The following is a 23,693-nucleotide window of genomic DNA, read 5'->3' on the forward strand; positions in this document are numbered from 1 at the left end:
TGGTGCATTTACACTTCTGCGTGCAGTTTTTTTTGCTCTGCAATAACTCTTCCAAAACGCAAGCTGGTAATAGGTTTTAATGTTCCTCTGTGTCGAGTTTTTTCGTGGGTTTTTTTTTTTCTTAATACTATCTTAATGTAAAAGTAGCTAAAAATCCCTCATTCTAAGATGGTAACTTTTGGGACGTGCAACAACAATCATGAGGTAAACACAAAACAAAAGGGTCCATCTGGAGCTCCTTTACAGGACTCAACACTTTTAAACAATAGCTCCATCGGGCTCTTGGCTCTCAGCACCACCTACACTCGTCCAATCCCAACCAATCACAGAGTGATTGACTCCACGTCACAATGACTACGTGTCATTGTGACGTGGAGTTACATTTATTATTATGCGACTGCGTGAAGATTGCACCAGACCATATGTGTGCGATTGATGCAGATTTATGCTTAAAAATGCTTTACTTAAATGTACTGTATTTTAATATACAAACTATAACGAAGCTAATAATGTAAATTCTAATATAGTATAACATTTGTATAAAGTATTTTTTTAAAAGAATATTCAGTCATTCATCATTTTACACAGCTGATGCCCTTCCAGTTGCAACCAGTACTGGGAAACATCCATACACACTTATACACTATGACCAATTTAGTTTATTCAATTCACCTATACCGCATGTCTTTGGACTGTGAACTGGAGCACCATTTATTTAAAATAAGCTGAAACAACACGATTTCTGAGTTTTTTGAGGGACAACTTAATTGTTTTATGTTCAATCCACTTCAATTTGTCAAAACCAATTAATTGATTTGAGTTGGAACAACATAAAAAATGTATAAATTCTTTTCTTTTTTACAGGGAAAATTATTTTATTTATTACTTCTATGTTTTATTTTTTGTTCAAAAGATTTGTAATTTTTATAGAAGTTATTTTTCATAGTAAATACAGTAAATACAACGTTTAAATATAATTAATATTAAAAATAATATTAATATTAAGTATTAATTGCATTCTTTTAAATGTCTGCACCAACAACAGTCCTTCTCTCTAACCCATCCAAAAAAAAGCAGCCTACATTCTCTAAATTTACACTGTCATAACACCATCTCCAGCGTTTGTTGCCAGCTGATAACAAAAGAGTGATTTGCTCCAGTAATGAAGCATGTGCTTGGCTCGGACCGCTGTAGACTGGATCAGTGCTACAGTCCAGCACTTTATGGACAGCAGGTGTGCACAACTTCTGTGATCTCCTGGTGAGCCAAACTCATAAAAGCTGGTTAATCTCCAGATCTGTGTTTTCTTTGGCTCCGCCCCCTGCTGTCGCCCTCTACCTGTCTTTGCCAGCATCAGTCTGATGGAGCAGATGGACCTGGGCTTGTTTGTCCAGCAGCCCGAGGGTGTTGGGCTCCATGCGGCCCCTCGCAACACCTACTTGTCAGCAAATGAAGAATGATCATGGATGATTTGTTGATCACTCCTCAGTGCGGGATGGACTGAGCTGAGGGATGATTTAATGAGCCTCTCGCGGCAGGCGGGATGAGCATCTCCTGTAAAGAGCAGTCGGGCACGAGGGGATTGACTTGCACAGAGAGCCATCAATCAACAGACGAGAGGCTGAGATCCCTCTGGAGAAACATCCCACAAGAAACTTACTGGGGTCATAGTGCAGAAATATTAAGAGAAACTTCACTCATCTTTACAGAGCATATATGAAGCTGGATGTAAAAGAGAGACGGGTATATTTATCCATCTGTCCATCCATCCATTTGTCATCCATCCATCTTTACATCAATCCATTCTTCCATCTAGCCACTATACATCAACCAATCATCTCACCATCTCATCACATCTCATCCATCTATCCATCCATCCATCCATCCCTCTCTCTGTCTTTCCGTCCGTCCGTCCGTCCGTCCGTCCGTCCGTCCGTCCGTCCTATCTATCTATCTATCTATCTATCTATCTATCTACCGAGGCCATTCATTCATCAACCCATCCATTCATTCCTTCCTCCCTCCCTCCCTCCATCCCTCCCTCCATCCATCCATCCATCCATCCATCTCTCTCTCTATCCATCCATCCATCCATCCATCCATCCATAAATCCATCCACCCATCCATCCATCCATCCATCCATCCATCCATCCATCCATCCATCCATCCATCCATCCATTCCTTATTATTAAAGTCATCTGGAATGGCAAAGAAAGTGTTCTTGCTGGACTTCCAGAGGTTTTCAAGACTCATTGGATTCATCTTCAATGCCTCCTTCATCTTACCCCCGACATGCTCAATAACATTCAAGTCTGTTGACTGGGCTGGCCAATCCTGGAGCACCTTGACCTTCTTTGCTTTCAGAATCTTTGATGTGGAGGCTGAAGTATGTGAAGGAGCGCTATTCTGCTGAAGAATTTATCCTCTCCTGTGGTTTGTAATATAATGTGCAGAATCAATGTCTTGATACCTCAGGCTGCTGATGTTGCCACCCACTCTACAGATCTTTTGCACACACCCTCATACTGAACCACAAACCATGATTTTTCCTTCACCAAACAAGACTGATTTCTGTGAGAATCTTGAGTCTATACAGGTTCCAATAGGTCTTCTGCAGTATTGTGATGATTGGGATGCAGCTCAACAAGTGATTTATCGGAAATATCTACCTTCTGTCACTTTTCCAAATGATCATCTAGAAGTCAAGATATAATTTGTTGTTCTTACAACTGGGATCCACAACAAGACTTTTGTCAGGTAGTGTAGAAGAAATAATATAAAGAGAAATAAGTCTGTAAAATAACAAAAAATGTACTGGCAGTATATTGCAAGGGGTTTGTATTGTAATATACAACACCAACCCAGACAATATACCACTTTATTAAAAGTGTTAATAAAAGGACTTTTAAAAAAAAAACACTTTTTAAGGTTAATAGTTGTTGGAAGAGGCGAGGCAGTGGCGCAGTAGGTAGTGCTGTCGCCTCACAGCAAGAAGGTCGCTGGGTCGCTGGTTCGAACCTTGGCTCAGTTGGCATTTCTGTGTGGAGTTTGCATATTATTTGCATAATCACAAAATACAAAGAACTGCTAATTTACAGATTTTTTTTAAAGCGTTGATGCGAATGAATCAATCAATAAATTAGCAAACATGATAAATAATCTAGATTTTTTTATTTTAATGTAAAAGCTCTGAAATATATTATTATATATAATATGTATAGAGCTAAAGTCTGAAGTAAGAATTATTACCCCCCCCTTACAAGCCTATCTATCTATCTATCTATCTATCTATCTATCTATCTATCTATCTATCTATCTATCTATCTATCTATCTATCTATCTATCTGTCTGTCTGTCTGTCTGTCTGTCTGTCTGTCTGTCTGTCTGTCTGTCTGTCTGTCTGTCTGTCTGTCTGTCTGTCTGTCTGTCTGTTTATCTATCTATATATCTGTCTATCTGTCTATCTATCTATCTATCTATCTATCTATCTATCTATCTATCTATCTATCTATCTATCTGTCTGTCTGTCTGTCTGTCTGTCTGTCTGTCTGTCTGTCTGTCTGTCTGTCTGTCTGTCTGTCTGTCTGTCTGTCTGTCTGTCTGTCTGTCTGTCTGTCTGTCTGTCTGTCTGTCTATCTATCTATCTATCTATCTATCTATCTATCCCATTCATTCATCAACCCATCCATCCATTCATAAACCCATCCGTCCATTTATCTATCCATTCTTCCATTTAACCCATCTATACATCAACCCATCAACACTCCCCCATCCATCCATCCATCCATCCATCCATCCATCCATCCATCCATCCATCCATCCATCCATCCATCCATCCATATAACTATTTGTAAAAGGTAGCATGTACAATAAAATACCAAGCATTTGTTATTAATAGAAGAAAAATGATATTACAGAATCACAGCGCAAACTTGCTGTTTTTCAACTGTATCTTTACGTCTGCAACTATGTTGTGTGTCTGGTAGAGTAAAGGGACCAAACAAAGCCATGTAGGAAATGCATACGAGGTTAAGGGTGGAGAAAACATATGGTAGTGTGGTGGAGGCAAATGCAACGTATTACTGGAGAAAAAGGCTTGGGGGACCGAAAGGGCTGCTTTCACTCCAGTTTGGAAGTGCATTGCAATTTTCATACAGCCTTTCTGGCAAATAACAACAGGCCAGAGGGGACGAGGTCGAGGGAGCAGCTCTGAAAAAGAGCATGGAGAAGTAGAACGAAAAAAAAGGGAATGTGAGAAAGGAAGAGTTGAGCATATACATTTATAATATATAACTTGCTACATCATAGGAGTGAAGTATTAAAATGCGCAAATAATATACTGAATCAAATCTATATAATATATAGTGACTCTAAATCTATCCAATGAAAATGTTTCCGGTTCAAATGTATATGATTGGATGAGATTAAATTGCCTCCCAGACTACACATATCGACTGCTTGAATGAAGTGAATGAGTATTGAATCATTCGGGTATGCTTCAGTCTGACTGCATTACGTCTGCTCCGTAAAATTGTATTTACGCTATTCAGCTTCCACAGAAACATCAGCCATTTCCCCTCCAGGCTGAATAAATCTTGACGGCCAGCATTTCTATTTGGCTTTTCAATTGTTTTAATGCAGCAAGCAAGCTCCTAATCCACACTTGCAGCTGTTGTGACCCATACATGATTGAGTAACCTCCTCATTTGTGGACTCGAGCATGGCAGAACTTTGGTTTAGCGTAATAGCCCTTTAACTTCGAAATTAAGACAATGAAGATGGGAGATTATCATAAATGTTATTACTACTGAGAGAATAATATACAATAATATATGCTGTTAAAATGTGTACATTGCACATTTAAAATATACAGCTCAAATAAAATGCATTTATGTACATTGTTAAACCCAAAAAGTTAAGGTAACTCTAACTGTTTGAGGAAACCGATTGCAACAAAACATTTAAGTTCAAAAACTAATCCTAATGAGCACAGTGAGCTTAATCCATTTTAATTAAAGAAACCATTTGAGCAGAGTAAAACCCAATAAACGAAGATAACTCAAACCAACTGCTCTAAAACACAATAAGTTAAGGCAACTCAAACCGTTTGAGAAAACCGGTTGCTACAAACCTTTTGAGTTAAAAAACTAATACAAATAGTATTGTGAACTTCATTTAAGTAGAAATAATGGGGTATTTTTATTAACTCATTGCCTTCAACACTGAGTTCAAAACTCCTTTCAAGTGAGTAGGATTAATTTTCAGTAAATTTTGAGTTAACTACACTCATTTCATTTGATAAAGTTGACTGTTGGGTTTTACAGGGTATGAAACTTTGTGTTATTCCAACATCTTCTGGAATCCCTTGGCCATTGCTAGCAGTTTTAAAAATGAAGAAATGAAGGACTGATGTTTATAGTAATCAACTGCAATTTAGCCCCCCCCACCCCCCCACACACACACACACCAAAAAAAAACTAAACTTTATTTTACTCACTAAAAGTAAAAGTATTTGATCTCCAAATGCATTTTACATCTATTATAGTTGGATATACTTCAATCAAACACTAGGTTGTGCTATAATGATTATGTATCCTTTAATCCAGTGGTCCCCAACCCCCGGACCAATTGGAAATCATTCATTACTTACTGAGGCTAAACAATCTTTTATTCTTAAAAATCTTTTATTAAAAAAAAAAGACTATTCTCTTGGTTCATCTTGGTCATTTGTGCACCAAAAATTAACCCACAAGCTTTCTAAGCTTTTCACTCATCATAGCACACGTGCTGCTGATGATGTGACAATGAAAGTGATTTGATTTGATTTGAAATCGAGTAAGAAACAGAAATCTTTTAAAAAAAGTTTCTTTGCCAAGAGGAACAAGCCCAGTTAGGTTGCTTGTTGACCCTCGAACTGCCAAGGAATAGATTCGCAAAGCATTTGTAAACAAATCAAGTGAATCATCCATGTCTGTGCAAAAAGTTAAATTGCTGGCAATTGAGGCAGGTGGCGCATATTGGGAGTCCAGTCCTTCCAGGGGCACCAAGATAAAAACCTGAAAACTTTTTAGAATGCAGCGAGTGCACCACGAGTCACTCGACAATTACTATGAACAAGAATACACACATTTTGGTAGACTAATTATCTCAGACAAACACAGAACCAAAATTAAAACTTGTATCAGACTTTTTGTCAGATGGTTTTGTCAGAATGTCATCCTTTAAGACAATAGTGTCTACCAAAAATACAGTACATATCAAGTAATTGTATTGTACGATCAAAAATGTGAACATCTCAAACAGTCCTATTTTTGTGAAAATATATATTTTTATTTCTTTTATTTCTTTTATATTTATGTATTTTTTATTTCTAAAACATTGTTTGCTTGCATTAAATTTTGGGGTCATTGATCATTTCGTTTTGTCATTTTGATTTGTTTTGTACATTGAATTCCTAAGCAACAAAAATAATGGTGAAAAATTAACTGTTCCTAAGCAAATCATTTATTTCATTCAATTCATATTGCTTAGTTTCTTTATTCATCAGGGGTCAACACAGTGGAATGAACTGGCAATATTTCCAGCATATGTTTTACACAGCAGATGCCCTTTTAGCTGCAATTCACCTATAGCGCAGGTCTTTGGACTGTGGGGGAAACCAGAGCACCCGGAGAACATGCAAACTCCAAACACCAGCGACCTTCTTGCTGTGGGGCAACAGTGCTAACCACTGTCCACTAGGGGTGTCACGATTTCGATTTTAAATCGAAATCGATCGAAATTTATGCTCAATTTCGATTATCGAATCAAAAAATAGAATCGTCGATGCTGCCACGCCCACATGTCACGTCAGCTTGGCTTGCCAAGCGGGAAAAAAACAGGCTTGTTGAAGTGCTTGTTTAACTGCAGAAGCAGGAGACCCGTCGACAGAACTTAAACCCTCTCCTCTTTCAATGAAGTCGCCGGTGTGTAAGCATTTAGGATTTTCTGTGAGTTATGTTGACAACGTTCGTGTTGTCAACAACAAAAAAAAAAACACAGTTTTGCAAGCTCTGCTATGTAAGTATTATGTACGGTTCGTCCGATAGACAACACCGGCATCGCGATCCTCCGCCCGCCCCCGTTGCAAATCCGCTCGCGAAAAGTACACACACAGGCCCTGTTTACACTGTCTTTGTTTTTAAATGGCATTTTAGAACGACAACGATTTGACATCCACAGTGGCGTGTAGCATTTCTGAGCAGCCCTCCTTCCTCTCTACCTCTGAAAATGCACATCACGTGACCACACAGACACAGACGCACACACAGCCATGCGCTCGAGACAGCAGGTCCAGGCAGTCAGAGGACTGCTTCAATCTTTCACTCACTTGTACTTTGTCATTTTAGCGAACACCTCAGATACTGTTGGCTGGTTCCTGTTGGTTGTGCGTCTTTTTTACTGACGCCATTATAACGACACAGATCACTGCCTATTCACGAGTCCAGCAGAAAAAAGTGATTGACAGGTGGTAATTATGTGTGTAACTTGCCTTTATTCATTTACTGTATGATTTGTTTATGGGTAAAACAAAGACCATGCAGGTCAGGTAGTTTAAACGGTAGGCTACAAATAATTAATTGGTCATTAATTAATGAATTATTCATAATCGAAAATCGAATCGAATCGTGCCTTTAGAATCGAAAATGTAATCGAATCGAGGATTTGGAGGATCGTGACACCCTTACTGTCCACCATGTCGACCTAAGCAATTCAAGGGCTATTGGGTATATATTTTGGAGTATATAACAAACTACACACACCATATTGTTTGCTTGTAAACAAGTTGTAAACAAGACTGAAAGCTCCTTTACCTCACAATGTATCCACTCTTGAGAACAGCTACAGATAACAATCTAAACCTGTCAAGGTATTTTTGCACAATTTTGTCTCGAATGAATCTGTGAACTCTTCAAACATCTCCTAAATTATTGAACATGACCAAACTCGGGATGTGTCTCCATTCATCTCATGTATCTCCTGGAGAGCGAGCCCCGTGGAGATTGATGGACAGTCTTGGCTGGTTGATGTTGGCATGTGGGGCGTCTAAAGGAAGTGGTCTCGTCCCTGCTGTGAGCTTCTTTGCTCTTTCTCATAAATGTTTCAATTGCCCGGCAGATGCGCAGTCAATAAATTATGCAAGGATCCTAAATGACTCTTTCCAAATTGCCAAAGTCCCAAAGGAAGGAGTACGAGGGTATCATTTTGCATTGTCCTGTAACCGCATTTTGCTATTAATACACTTTCATTTATAACAAACAAACAGAGTATGCTGATGCATTGTGATGCAGATACTAAGATGATGTTGTTGTGGTTGTTAGGGCAATAAATCCACCACTGTATTGGGGTTGCTATACATACCTTAGGGTTCCTGGTTCAATGTAAATCTATAGGGCTTGTTGCCTGCATTCTCCATTATTTTTTTCTTTTCAGATAAACAGAAAAGTACTCCTATGTTCAATAAAAAAGCCAATCTGAGGTACAGTATCATTCATGCCTGTAGCATAAATGGTACAGGGCAAAGCAAGCTCTAGCAAGTAGCGCTAATGCACATGAATACAAATAAGAGAATCAAAGAACAATTCTCTACATAATTCATCTTTCTTTTGTCTGACAACACATTGACTTGAGAGATCAAGTGTTATGTTAGTACAAAATATGGTCAAGATTTTGGAGTAATGTGCAATTAACCTTATGCCTTTGGCTGTAATTAATATTACACACACAGCTAATGCAGAATGCTCCGCCAGTGGGCAGGAAAAGCCAATTACCAAATCACCCGATGGAACTTTCGATGTCCAAAAAGTGTTGAAATGCCATAAACAAGAATTATTTTCTTCTCAATATGATTTACTGATTTCTGTCAAAATCTGAAATGAATCCCTAAGGCTGCGTAGAACTGTATAAAAAGTGTGTTTGTGAATCTAATCTATATGTGGGTTATTAGCAAACATGCTAGCTAGCATCACACTGTGATGCATGCCAGCGACAGATTGACTGTTTGCTGTAGTTTAGCATAATTCACCTATCGACTCTGCAGCTGACACGTGAAAAGATTGATAATGAGACCCAGGATAATGCAGCTTTGCTAACCTTCGACCTCTCCACCATAACACAGCTGGGACCTCTGACATCCAGACGGCTCTTCGTAATGATGCCTTATTATAGCCTCAGCTGTTTGTTCAGCCTAGAATGGGCATGAAATGACCACAAAAGCAGCTTTTCTCTCTATGCCAATAGCCCTGCAGGCTGACATACTGTACAGAGAAACTGTGTTTCAGAATTTGAATCCCACCTCACAAACCTTTATCTCATCCATGTGTATCTTTTCAGTTTCACTTTCTGTCCAACTACTTTTCTATCTAAGTGAATATAAAAAATGACACAAATTTGGGAAAAAAAGCTGCTTTCTAGTTGTGAAATAAATATAAATGCATATTTTAGTTGATTCACAGCTCATCTAATATCCTGCCTATTTGATGTATGTGCTTCAGTCAAATAGAAGGAGGTGCTATAAAGATCAAATGTATCCTTTTGTTAAAGGAACAGTCCACTTTGTTTTGAAAATAGGGTTGTTTTACAAGTCCCCTAGAGTTAAACAGTTGAGTTTTACAATTATTTTTAATTTAATTCAGCCAATCTCTGTTTCTGGTGGGTCTGTCAGTGTGCTGTCAGGTCTCTCGGCTTCTGTAAACCATCTTCCCCTGCAGAGCTACTATGTCAGATTAACTACCCCTGGGTTTCCCAGATTTTACTGTCAGCTGAACCCCTAATGATTTAAAGTCAATAAGATTTGTAGTATACCTTACAAGAACATTCCACCTTTTTTGGAAATAGACTTATTTGACAAGTCACGTTCAGTTAAACAGTTGAGTTTTTGAGATTAACCATTTTAAAAAACAACTTTCCACTTTTCCACACTTAGCTTAGCATAAATAATTGAATCCGATTAGACCATTAGCATCTCAATCAAAAATGACCAGAGTTTTGATAATTTTCCTATTTAAAGCTTGGTTCGTCTGTAGTTACATTGTGTACTAAGTTAAGGTGAAAATGAAAAGTTGTCATTTTCTAGGTCGATATAGCTACTCTAATTCTGTAGTATCAAGGATTTGTGCTGCTATACCATGGCTGCAGCAGTTCCAAATATATATATGGGCTTCATAATGCATTTGTGAGAGATGATTCAACAATTTTAAACTGATAATCCTCTATGCTCAAAATTTGGAGTATTTAATCTTCAGACTGTCATGTACACATTTCCCCTACATAATTTTGATTCATTATGACATTTTGTCTTTTTGTTTCACATTAAATTTAAAATCTAATCAATATTTCAGCTCTGTAGACTACTTGACCTACAGTATATCTTTAGAAAGCTATTTCCCTCACTCTAAAACATCTATAAAACTAATCGCCACAGTGCTTTTGAGTTATATGTGGGAGTCCATGGTTTTTTTCAAGTTTTATTATGCATGTTGCAAACACATTGTTCCTGCAAACTAAAGCAGGGCAGCACTAGTCCACTTTTCTCCATTCAATTTATTTCAGATGAACATAATACCATCCTACATTATTACTCGAAAATACCCCACATTACGGATGTTCAATGCTTTGTGAAGACTGTCGTTTCATGTTCTCTTTAAGTGGTTACAGTTCTAGCTCTTCCATATATATTATCCCCGTCTCTTTTCAGCCTCTTTATCTCTCTCCTTTTTTCTCCGCATAGCCTTGCCCTCCTGTTCTGAGTGTGCTCTCATTTTCTCAAAAGCCTTCCAACCTCCAGCGCAGCTCTCCCATCACCTGCTCCTGTTCTTGTCTGACAGAGAAGAATGAGCTGTGTGCAGCCCTGTCAGATCACCAAGCCACTTCCCGGTTATGCCACCTTGCAGTCTGCTGTCAGGTCTCTCTGCTTCTGTAAACCATCTTCCCCTGCAGAGCTAATGTGTCAGATTAACTACCCCGGGGTTCCCAAATTTTACAGTAGGCTAAACCCTTAATGATTTAAACTCAAAATTATTCGTCAGCATACTTTAAAAGAACATTACACTTTATTATTATTATTTTTTGGAATAGACTTATTTGCCAAGTCACAAACAGTTAAATATTGCAGTTTTTCAATCCATTTAGCCGATTTCTTCTCTTTCGCACTTTTAGCTTAGCTTAGCATAAATCACTGAATTAGATAAGATCATTAGCAACTTGCATATATCTTCATCAGTATACTGTACTTTAAAAGAAAATATTTTTTTGGGAATATGCTTATTTGACAAGTCACGCACAGTTAAACAGTTTTTGAGCTTTAAATTTTTCAATCCATTTAGACGATCTCCACATTTCCACACATTTAGCTTAGCTTAGCATAAATCATTAAGACAGAAAAGACCATTAGCATCTCGGGCATCTCTTCATCAGTATACCTTATATGAACATTCCAGCTTTTTTGGAATAGGCTCATTTGACAAGTCATGTAAAGTTAAACAGTTGAGATTTTGAGCTTTACCGTTTTTCAATCCATTTAGCCGATTTCCTCTCTTCCGCACTTTTAGCTTAGCTTAGCATAAATCACTGAATTAGATAAGATCATTAGCAACTTGCATATATCTTCATCAGTATACTGTACTTTAAAAAAACATATTTTTTGGGAATAGGCTCATTTGACAAGTCACATACAGTTCAACTGTTTTTAAGCTGTACCATTTTTCAAAGCTTGATTATTCTGTAGTTACATTGTTTACTAATGCTGACAAAAAATGTAAAGTTGCTATTGTTAGGTGGATATAGCATTCCTTGACTCTTTCATCAAAATGAGAGTATAGTTCCTAGCCACATCAACTTAGAAAATAGCAACTGTTTTTTTTTGTTGTCAGCCTTACATAATGTAACTAGAACAATCAAGCTTTAAACATGAATGTTATTGAAGCTCTTTTTTTTTCAAAATTGACCTGGATGCTAATGTACAAATCTGATTCAAAGCTAAAAGTGCTCTCACCAGTCCTAGAAATTCGCTAAATGTATTTAAAAATGTTAAAATTAACTGTTGAAACCTATAGGGAACTTTAAAATTAGTCTATTTACAAAATTAAGTCAAATTTTTCTTTAAGATTTTTCAAACTATAGAAAACAGTGAATTGTAAAAATGTGTTTCCCAGCCTTATTCCTGGAGGCATACTAACAGCATACAAATATTTAGATCAGGATTTTCCACTATCAAAACTAGCATTTGGTGCGCCTTCAGGAATAGGCATGGGAAACACTGACCTACAGTTCTCTTATAGCTCCCCATTGGGAAACCTTGGAAAAAAAAACAAATCGATAGCAACCATTTGAGATGGTGGTGAATAACATTTTGGCGAACATTTCGTCTTGCTAATAATCATATTCATTGGTTTAACGTCAAGGGTCAAAGGCATGGCCCTTGGAAGAAATGCTTGCAGAGGGTTTTATTTCCAATTTTATCCCTCTGCATAAATTCAAGAGCACTCGCAGAGCTGCTGTGTGCTCCTTCAAACATCCTTGACCTCTTTTGTCCTGACCCTGACCTCTGTCTTAATCCACTCACCGATCTCACAGCTCTCTCCTGAATAGCCCTGAGGGCAAAGGCAACTGTAGCCCCCTCCTTCAATCAGACAGCTCCCACCATGCAGGCATGGATTGGTCTGGCAGGGATCATCTTCTGCAGCAGAGAGGGAACACAAAGAGGACCAGATATAAAACACTGTAAGAAAGCATTTTGTGTCCAGATGTAGACCTACATCTAAATCTTCAATATGAGCATGAAGGTTTAGTGTTTCCAAATAATGTACTGTGTATGTGAGTTAGGGTCAGGCGTTATGGTTAACAAATGTTAATCTTTTTCAGAATATTTGAGCGAATAATGATTTAGCTGAAACTGTGGTCTGTTGTGATTTTTCAAATGCAAACAAAACAAAAACATTATACAGGCAAGAAAATGAATACATGTGTCTCCTGCTCATACATTCAGGTCTGACGAAACTAAATGATCAGTCAGAAAATGACTTACAGAGTTACTACCTTTAACCGACAGCCACAATAATCTGTTCTGAGCATGTTCAGTGCAGTTTGGACAGCAGTTACAAGAAATCTTCTTGTTCTACAGCAGTGTTCTACTGAAGGAAAAACGTCACCCACATCTCAAAACAGCCTGAGTGTGAGTACATTAACAGCACATTTTCTTTTTTGGGTGAATTATCTAAAAACAAATGTGACTTAAAACATATCATCTGTATTCAGAAATAAAATACAATGTTAATTAAAGCTGCAAGCAGCGATGAAAGGGACCTCGCACCCGGGCTCACCGCCGCCCGGTGACCTTACGATGACAGAGAACAGCGAACAATAATAATTTAAGCCGATATATAAAAAAAAATCTAAGAAAATCACAGATTTATGCCAAACTTCCTCCTGTCAGCAGGTGGCGCTATAACTGTGACTTAAGATTGGCATGTAGATGTCTTCCGGAGAGGAATCTTATCAACCATGTGAAGTTTCAGGCACATGGGACATTGTGTGGCTGACTTATAAGCCAAACTACCTTCTGCCAGCAGGTGGCGTTATGGCTGACTCAATATTGTTATGTGGATGTGTTCAGGAGCGGACTTTTATCAACCATGTGAAGTTTCAGGCAGATCAGAGATTGTGTGGAGATTGTGTTTTAAGACAAACTACATTCTGCCAGCAGGTGGCGCTATGACTGACTCAGTATTGTTATGTAAATGTGTTCAGGAGAGGACTTTTATCAATCATGTGAAGTTTCAGGCAGATCAGACATTGTGTGGTTGAGTTATAAGAAATTCCTGTTCCATGGCGAAGCGTTGAGGTTTGTCATGCCACCACAGACACGCCCCTCTGCGAAAACTCTAGATCTTCACAATATATCATCGCTAGAGCTTTCAGATGACACCACTCTATTTTGGTGCTGATACGGGAAAGTTTGTGGGAGGAGTTTGTTACAGTGTCAAACATGTTATTAAATGTGTAAATTTTGAGGCAAATCGAATATTGCATGCCAGAGTTATAAAGACTTCCTGTTTTGTGGCGAATCATCAAAGTTTGCGAGGCCGCCACGGACACGCCCATCGATGAAAACTCTAAAGCTTCGCAATTTAACATCACCAAGGCTTTAAGATGACAAAACCTAATTTTGGTGTTTATCAGATAAAATCCCTAGGAGGAGTTCGTTAAAATACAACGTCTGAAAATGGCAAAAGCGCCACTTTTTCGCCACAGGAAGTTAAAAATATCCGACTTCCTGTTGGGTTTGAGATATAGCTCCAAGAGACTTTTTCATATTTTTTGCCATGTTTGAGGTGTGTGCCAATTTTTGTGCATGTGCGTGATTCGTAGATCGGGGGCTCGTCCGTTTAATTTTTCTAGGTGGCGCTGTCGAGTCATTTTGCCACGCCCACTTCAATATTGTTATGTGGATGTGTTCAAGAGATGACGTTTATCAACCATGTGAAGTTTCAGGCTGATCGGACATTGTGTGGTTGTGTTATAAGGACTTCCTGTTCCATGGCGAAGCGTTGAGGTTTGTCATACCGCCATGGACACGCCCCTCTGCGAAAACTCTAGATCTTCACAATATATCATCGCTAGAGCTTTCAGATAACACCACTCAATTTTGGTGTTGATACGATAAAATTTGTGGGAGGAGTTTGTAACTCCGTAAATCATGTCATTTTCTGTGGCCAGCAGGTGGCGCTATAACTATATCTGGATATTGGCATGTAAATGTGTTCAGGTCAGGACGCTTATCAAGCGTGTGAATTTTAAGGCAGATTGGATAATGCATGCCTGAGTTATAACGAGTTCCTCTTTTGTGGCGAATCGTCAAAGTTTGCGAGGCCGCCACGGACACGCCCATCGATGAAAACTCTAAAGCTTCGCAATTTAACATCGCCAAGGCCTTTAGATGACAAAACCCAATTTTGGTGTCGATCGGATAAAATCCCTAGGAGGAGTTCGTTAAAATACAACGCCTGGAAACGCCACTTTTTCGCCGCAGGAAGTTAAAAATATCCGACTTCCTGTTGGGTTTGAGATATGGCTCCAAGAGACTTTTTCGTATGTTTTGGCATGTTTGAGGTGTGTGCTAATTTTCGTGCATGTGCGTGATTCGTGGATCGGGGGCTCGTCCGTTTAATTTTTCTAGGTGGCGCTGTCGAGTCATTTTGCCACGCCCACTTCCGAAGCCCATAACAAACGTAAATTTTCGCCACTTCTGAGGCGTGTGCAAAGTTGCGTGAGTTTTCGGGCATTCCGCGGAAGAAGAAGAAGAAGAAGAAGAAGAAGAAGAAGAATAATAAACGGAGCAATTCCAATAGGGTCTACGCACCGTTTCGGTGCTCGGTCCCTAAATATATAAAAAATGTTAACTAAAAGATAGGCACTGAGGTTTAGAGGTCAATTCAAAGTGTACTATTTTAAACTGTTTAAAAATATAAAATAATAATCAACAGTAAATGTTTTGTAATAATGATAATCTGGCAAATACTTCAGATCTTATTAGCACATGACCGATAGATGTCACTGCTTTTAAAACTGGTACATCCATTCAGATTGTAGCTCTGATGAAGGGTCCCAAGTTTTCTTTCAATTGATCAAACTATTGATTGTTCTCCCCGTGTTGGCATGGGTTTCCTCCTGGTGCTCCAGTTTCCCACACAAGTCCAAAGACATGCGCTATAGGGAGAATTGGGTAAGCTAAATTTGTCCCTAGTGTATGCGTGTGAAAGAGAGTGTATGGGTGTTTCTCAGAGAAGGGTTGTAGCTGGAAGGGCATCCGCTGTGTAAAACATATGCTCGAAGAGTTAGAGGTTCATTCCACTCTGGACTCCAGATTAATAAAAGGACTAAGCCGAAAAAAAATGAATGGTTGAATAATCTGGCAAATTCGTCAAAGCTAATTAGCACATGACCAATAGAAGGCACTGCTTCTAAAATTGGTACATCCCTTCAGATTGTAGCTCTGATGAAGGGTCTCAAGTTTTGTTTCAATTGATCAAACTATTGTTGGGAAACAGCCTCCCAAATAGATGTATCCAAACCTATTCCCAGAGGTCAACTTTCCTGCAGAGTTTAGCAGCGATACTTATTAAAGTCTGTGTGAGATAAACACTCTGCTAGCGCACATTGTTATTCTTTAGGTCAACAATTAATCTGTGCAAGTTAATCCATATGTTCTCCCCGTGTTGGCATGGGTGCTCTGGTTTCTCCCACAAGTCCAAAGACTTGCGTTATAGGTGAATTTGTTTAGCTAAAACTCTGTGTAGTGTATGAGTGTAAATGAGAGTGTACGGGTGTTTCCCAGTGATGAGTTGCAGCTGGAAGGGCATCCGTTGTGTAAAACATATTCTGGATGAGTTGAAGGTTCATTCCGCCCTGAATAATAAAGGGACTAAGCCGAAAAGAAAATGAATGGTCCTTTTCAGATGTCGTCAGTTTGACAGTTTCAGCAACAAAACATTTGAACCACACCCCTTTTCACAGTTTTCTACAAGGCAATGATGCACAAAAAGAAAGCCCTGCCCCCTACTCAATATTAAGTTTCGGGTAGAGCAACACACAACTCAGCAACTTCCGATTCACTTGCACTTTAAACAAACAACAATAGTCAAGCTTTTAAAATTCACTAAAGTATTTTAGGTGTGTTTGAGCTCAAATCTGCAGGACTAGACAACCCTACTTGGAATAGCAACGTATAGTTTAACCTCAGAATAAAGATGAATGTCAAATGTCAGTTTGTTCATTTCCATGTGGCTCAGAGCAACCAGTTTTGACAAAGAAATTTGGGCCACATTCATAAGCAGGCAGCTTCCACTTTCCTGCTTATAAACACACAGGAGCTTAAACGTGTGACTTTCAACAAGGTGAGAGATTAGAGAAAGTTTAAAGTCATCCCCTGTTCATCATGACGGATGCTCCACAGGGAAGGACAATGCGATTCGCCATGTCCGCCTCTGATGATCCCCGGCCTTCATAAATTATCTGATCATCGCCTACAGTAGCGGCACACAACTTTCCTCTATTTTTATGACACATTACCATACCGTTCTCGGGTCATAAACACGCTTTATTTCTGTGAGCTACGACTCTTGAAAAACCTGTCCGGTGAAATGTTTTGGGGGTGTGGTGACGAATGGAAATTTTCACAGATTAAGTCATAATTATATCAACTTACGGACAGGCAACTTTCACAAGGACGCAGGCGTTTGACTCGCACCGAAAATTGATTAAGTGCTGCTTTATAATCTGTTTCCAGCCACGAGACGCAATCTGACAGAGCATCAAACACACCACGTCTCCTCCAGTATAATTCCCAACACACAATTATTTACAGCAGGGGAGATAAATCGCAACGCGGTCGCAACGTGCGTGTTCGACTTCCCACATCTTATCGGGTTTTTACTTTGTTACAGGCCTTGGGAGCTCTTCCACAGAAATTAACTATACTTTGTTTCTTGTCTGTTTTGACAGCTTGTTTTATTTCGCTCTTCTGGCAGAGGCACGCAATCCCTAAAGAAACCAAAAGTACACACAGAAAGATACAAGAGTGAAGTATGACAGCAGATTAAAGGCTTGGTTTGAGGTTGTTTTCTGCACTTACTGTATGTACATTTGCATTTGTTTTGTGTATGTTTGTATTCACTGACAGCATTCAACTCAATTTGCTTTAATGAAAATGGCATGCTGATTCAGGCTGGTTTATGAATATTTTTTTTTCTCTTTGGCTTATTTCCTGTTTTATCAGGGGAATGAAATGCCTAAACTAAAATAAAACAAAATAAAAAGAATACAGTAAAAAAATATAAAAAAAAAAAAATACAGTAAAAAAGAAAAACTTAAAAAAAAAATAAATAAATAAAAAATACGATAAAATAAAATAAAAATGACAATAAAAATATAAAAGAAAAAATAAAATTAAATTTACAATAAAATTACTTTTATTTCTTTGGCTTATTTCCTGTTTTATTAAGGGAACGAAACAACCAAAAATAAAATAAAATAAAATAAAATAAAATATATATTTAAAAAGTTTAAATAAAATAAAAAATACAATAAAAACATAAATAAAAAATACTGTAAAAATATAATAAAGTACAAAAAAGAATAAATAAAACATAAAAAATTAACTTAAATAAAATAAAAAAATACAATAAAAACATGAAATAAAAAATCTATTAAAAATAAAATAAAAAATCAATTAAAATAAGATAAAATTGCAATAAAAACATAAAATATAAAAATAAAACAAAAATAAGTAAAAAATAAAATAAATTATTAAATTAAAAAAATGCAACAAAAACACAATGAAAAATAAAATAAAAATACAGTAAAAATTATAAAACATATAATAAAAATACAATACAAACATAAAATTAAAAAAATTAAATAAATAAAATTTTAAAAATACTATAAAAACCTGAAAAATATATACTAAAATATAAATATTAAAATATAATATTAAAATATAATAAAATATTTTTTACTTATTTGTATTTGTACTTATTTCCCGTCTTATCAGGGGAACGGAATGCCTAAAATAAAATAAAAAGAATAAAAATCGAATTAAATTAAAAATACAGTAAAAAAAAGAAAAAACACAAAATAAAAAAATACAAAAAGTAAAAATTACAATAAAACATTAAATATAAAAATGTAAAAATTAAAATACAATAAAAACATAAAAAATAAAGTAAATAAAATAAATATAATAAATAAAATGAATAAAACAAAATATTGCCATCTAAAATTTTCTTCAATAAGTATTTTCTTAGCCTATGTTTATGTTCTTTTAATTCACATTAAAATTTACAAAAAAGTTAAATAACTGAACCTCCATACAGAAGCCTGAAAAAAAAATACTAATTGTAAAAGATAATTTTAGATGGCACTTATAAGCTTTTGCATCTGAACTCTTCATTTGTAAATAAAAATGGTAATTTCTTTATCCTATATATTATAAGTGATCATAATACAAACCAAGAAACCTGCTCTGATTGACACCAGGAAATTGACAACACAACATGTACTGTTTTTATTTTAACAGCAGTTGACGACAAACATCAAAACATATCCAATGCCAGTTGAAGATGAGTAATCATCCATCGGTTCCTTTTATATATAAATTATTCATTTCTGAAACTTCTTCAAGGCCCCGCTCATGCTGCAAAATCACTAATGTAACTAAAGCCGCATAAAAACCCACATATTTACAACAAACACTGTGAAGGACAAAATCTGAAAGTCATGCGCTTAAAAGTTTCGCATTAAGGACTCAATTGTTCAAAGACATCAGACAGCCGAAAGCCCCTTCTCATGGCTGAGATTGACAAGTCTGTGACATCTGTGGCTTCTTAGCGGCGGAAAAAAAAAGGAAAATATTCCCTCCATGGCTCAGAGAAGCATTTGTTTTATCCGCTCGTTCAGTTGTGAAGTATGGAGAACTGTTTTTCAGGTCCAAGCCTCTACTCGTTCCATTTTATGTCCACTCTTTAGTCATCTCACACATTAAAAGGAACCTTTTACAAATGCATGGCGTTCACGACAGTCTCAGTATCCCAGACACCAATATTTACCCATTTATAAAAGATAATTCTGAGATTAGACATGGATGTAAACATTACGCTCGTGATTCTCAATAGTATTACAAATGTGCACAGTGAGCGGGCATTAATTCCATTTGTTTTCACTTTTATCTGTAATACGTCATGACATCACACTTAGTAAGCAGATTGTAAATTTCGATTTTCAATTGAAAGTAGCTAAGATCAAGACGCTAGGTTTCATGTCATGTGCTGATTTGCAATTACTGATGTCATCAGATTCTATTCATATCTGTTTGTGTTCATTTATTCATTCATTTTCCTTCCACGTAGTCTCTGATTTATCAGAGGTCGCCACAGTGGAATGAACCACAAACTATTCCAGCATATATTTGTATTGTATTGTATATATGTTTTGTATTAATACTACTACTAATAATAATAATAACAAAAAAGTGACAAAATAATACATTATTATTTTTTTATTAATATTATATTGTTTATAAGTTATTATTATGTTTTTACTATTATGACTTACTGTAAACAAAATGTTACTTTAAAAATAACTATAAAATTAAAAAACAAAAGTCATAATAAAGGCAGTTTCAGTTAGTTAAAAGTGATATTTAATAAAAACAATATTCTATAATATTCATTAAAACAATAAAATTATTGTCAAAAACAAAGTTATTTTACATTCATTCATTAATTTTCCTTTGGCTTAGTCTCTTATTTATCAGGGGTTGCCACAGCAGAACGAACCATCAACTATTCCAGCATATGTTTGCATTGTATTTTATATATGTTTGCATTAGTAATAATAATAATAATAATAATATTAATAATAATAATAATAATAATAATAATAATAATAATAATAATAATAATAATAATAATAAAAATAATAATGATGATGAACAACAAAAAGTAAAAAAAAAGTAATAAATTATTGTTTATTAAATAATTATTATTTTGTTTATAAATTATTGTCATGTTTTTACCATTATGACAGTTTTTGTAAATAAAATGTTACAATGAAAATAGACGTAAAATAAAAATAAAGTCATAATGAAGGCAGTTTCGGTCAGTTAAAAGTGACAATGAATAAACAAAAAAATAAACTTGAATTAAATAATGAATAAACAAAAAAATACATTCATTCATTCATTTTCATTCGGCTTAGTGCCTTATTTTTCAGGGGTCACCACCGCGGAACGAATCCCCAACTACTCCTGAATATGTTTTATGCTCTTCCAGCTGCAATCCTGTTCTGGGAAACACCCATACACTCTCTCATTCTCACACACACTACTGCCAATTTAGTTTATTCAGTTCACCTAAATGCAAACTCCATATGGAATGCATGAAAAATTGTTGGGCACGATGAATATTTTAATCCTCAAGTTTTTTATGAGAATTGTGTCTTCAATCAAGTGGAAAGGATTGTGAACGATCCAACTAATTTTTTGTTTTCACATTATAAACTGCTTCCCTTTGGTAAAATCCACATGTTTCAGGGTTTTTTTTTTTTTACATGAGTCAATCTTAACTAGCATTATAAATTTTGTAACTGCTGTATTTTTTATTGTTTTTTATTGCTTGCTTTACAGAATGTCTGCAGCAATATGGTGATGCCCATAACAAATTTCCTGTCAAGGACAATAAAGTTTACTACTACTACTACTACTATGTGCTATCGTGGGGAATAAGATTTGATTTAAGCAATTGATGTCGTGACACTGGTGTGATCGTACACTTCAAAGGATTAAACACTAGATTTGTTGTGTTTCCAGATGTTTTTGACCTTTATTATTGCATTTGTTTTTGCTTTGTTTTAGCAGTTGATGACATGCGTGGTGAATATTCTAATCACACTGGTGTGATTGTACTTGAAATCAGTTAAACACTAGATTTACTGTCTTTCGTGGGTGTTTTTGACCTTTGCCATTGCATGTCATTTTGCTTTCATCTGTCTGACAAATTATGATATTTACTTTGCAGTACAGGATGAATCAATACGATGAAACTAGAATCTCCTGTCTCATTTTAATTTTTGCAAAGGTTCTTTTTAATCTCAAGTCCAATTTTAAGCTGTACATTATTTGGTTTACTTAACCCTAAGTGCCTTTTTTGCCAGATACTTGTACCTTTAACTCTGTAAAACTGCTACTGAGTATCTGCACTTTCACTTTAGTATAATTTTTGACATACTTTTTAAACCCCTGGAACTCTGCTTTGAGTTTTAATAACCGAAGCTTGCGCCAGAGTTCAAGGACTCTTCGTCATGACGGTGATGAAATGAGCCCTTCAGCGACACTCCAGAGCGTCTTCATCCCAAATCCCGTCAAACGGATCGCTTTCAGAGAGCATGGAGAGCTCTCGACGCTTAGCTAGGGGAAAAAAAGATATTCGGGTTCCAAACAATTAGTCACAACGTAGGCCATTTTCTGCAGGTCCCGGAGGAGAACAGATCCCTAAGCTGAGGATAATGTGAAAATTCTTCAGGAGGAGTAAATGAGAATGCTTATTCAGGACACATGTGTAAGCGTTATGCATCCTGAATGGAATTATAATAAGAGTTTAGTCAAAGTAAGATGCTTACGGGCAAATTTGGTATTTGGTGTTAGATGGAAGTTAATAATAAAGTAAATTTGGATGCAGTGGAGGATCAGCAGATCAGTGTTAATGCATTGTTTACATCAGATGATTGAAGGACTAATGCGGATTTTTAATACATCAGTAAGTATTTGACCTTGTTTTCTTTTATCATTCATACTCATACATCTATACTGTAAAATGTTATTATTAAAAAAGTTACAAAAATTCTAAATTATTAAAAAGAAATTAAAGTAACACAAAATAATAATAATGGAAAAATAATATTAGTATTTGTAATAATAAAAACAAAAAAGTGACAAAAAAGAAATTATTAAAAAATACATAATATTATTATGTTTTAACTATTATGATGGTTTCTGTAAATAAAAATATAAATAAATAAAAATAAATGAAAATGACCATAAAATATAAATATCATAATAATTAGTCATAATAAAGACTTTTCTGTCAGAAAAAAGTGACAAAGAATAAAAACAATACTCACATGATAATTAATTAAAGCCTAAATTTTGTTTGTTTGTTAGAAAACGATGATAAATTGTGATTCATAATCACTGCGTGGCTCCTTCTATGAGTTTTGGTGGGAAATCAGATTTGATTTAAGCAACTGATGATGTCACACTGGTGTGATCGTACACTTAAAAGGATAAACACTAGATTCATTGTCTTTCACAGATGTTTTTGACATGTGCTATTGCATTTGTTTTTGTTTTTAATTTTCATCAGTCTGACAAATTACTTTATGATTTTTACTTTACTCTAAATCAATATGATGAAACAAGAATCTCCTGTCTTTAATGTTTATGAGGGTACTTTTTAAATACCAAATACATATTTGTTAAATAATTAAATAAAAATATAATGTTATTATCAAAAATAAGCTTATTATACAACAACAACAATAATAATAATAATGGAAAAAAGTGACAAAATAATGAAATGCTTAAAAACAATGATTAAAAACAAACAAAAAATATTATGCTCTTATTATTATTGCTTTTTCCCATTTATTAAATAAACATGGAAAGTGACAATGAATAAAAACAACACTCAAATGAATATAATTCAAATAAAATAAAATTATCCAAAATAAAATTATTATACTACATCAACAACAATAGGTTGGTCGGTTGATGGATCGATCAATAGATAGATAGATAGATAGATAGATAGATAGATAGATAGATAGATAGATAGATAGATAGATAGATAGATAGATAGATAGATAGATAGATAGATAGATAGATAGATAGATAGATAGATAGATAGATAGATAGATAGATAGATAGATAGATAGATAGATAGATAGATAGATAGATAGATAGATAGATAGATAGATAGCATAATCACAGACATTATATTGGAAATAGGAACTATTTCACAGCTGAAAATATTCTGAATAGTGATCTGATCAGTGAAAATACCTGAAGTGACCAAACTTAAGACTTGGCTGTCTTTTTATGTTGT

General features: G+C 35.8%; 1 protein-coding gene across 4 annotated transcripts in view; it reads right to left on the reverse strand.

The window, feature by feature from the left end:
* Positions 1–23,693, reverse strand: part of ncanb (neurocan b) — a 292,758-nt gene that overhangs the window by 76,927 nt on the left and 192,138 nt on the right. For all 4 annotated transcript variants that reach the window (XM_073937755.1, XM_073937754.1, XM_073937756.1 and 1 more), the window contains one exon: positions 12,602–12,715. In XM_073937755.1, the coding sequence (XP_073793856.1) occupies positions 12,602–12,715 (114 nt within the window). The remainder of the gene's footprint in view (positions 1–12,601; positions 12,716–23,693) is intronic.

Source organism: Danio rerio, chromosome 22 (genome assembly GCF_049306965.1).
Source record: "Danio rerio strain Tuebingen ecotype United States chromosome 22, GRCz12tu, whole genome shotgun sequence".
In the NCBI taxonomy this organism is placed as follows: Eukaryota; Metazoa; Chordata; class Actinopteri; order Cypriniformes; family Danionidae; genus Danio; species Danio rerio.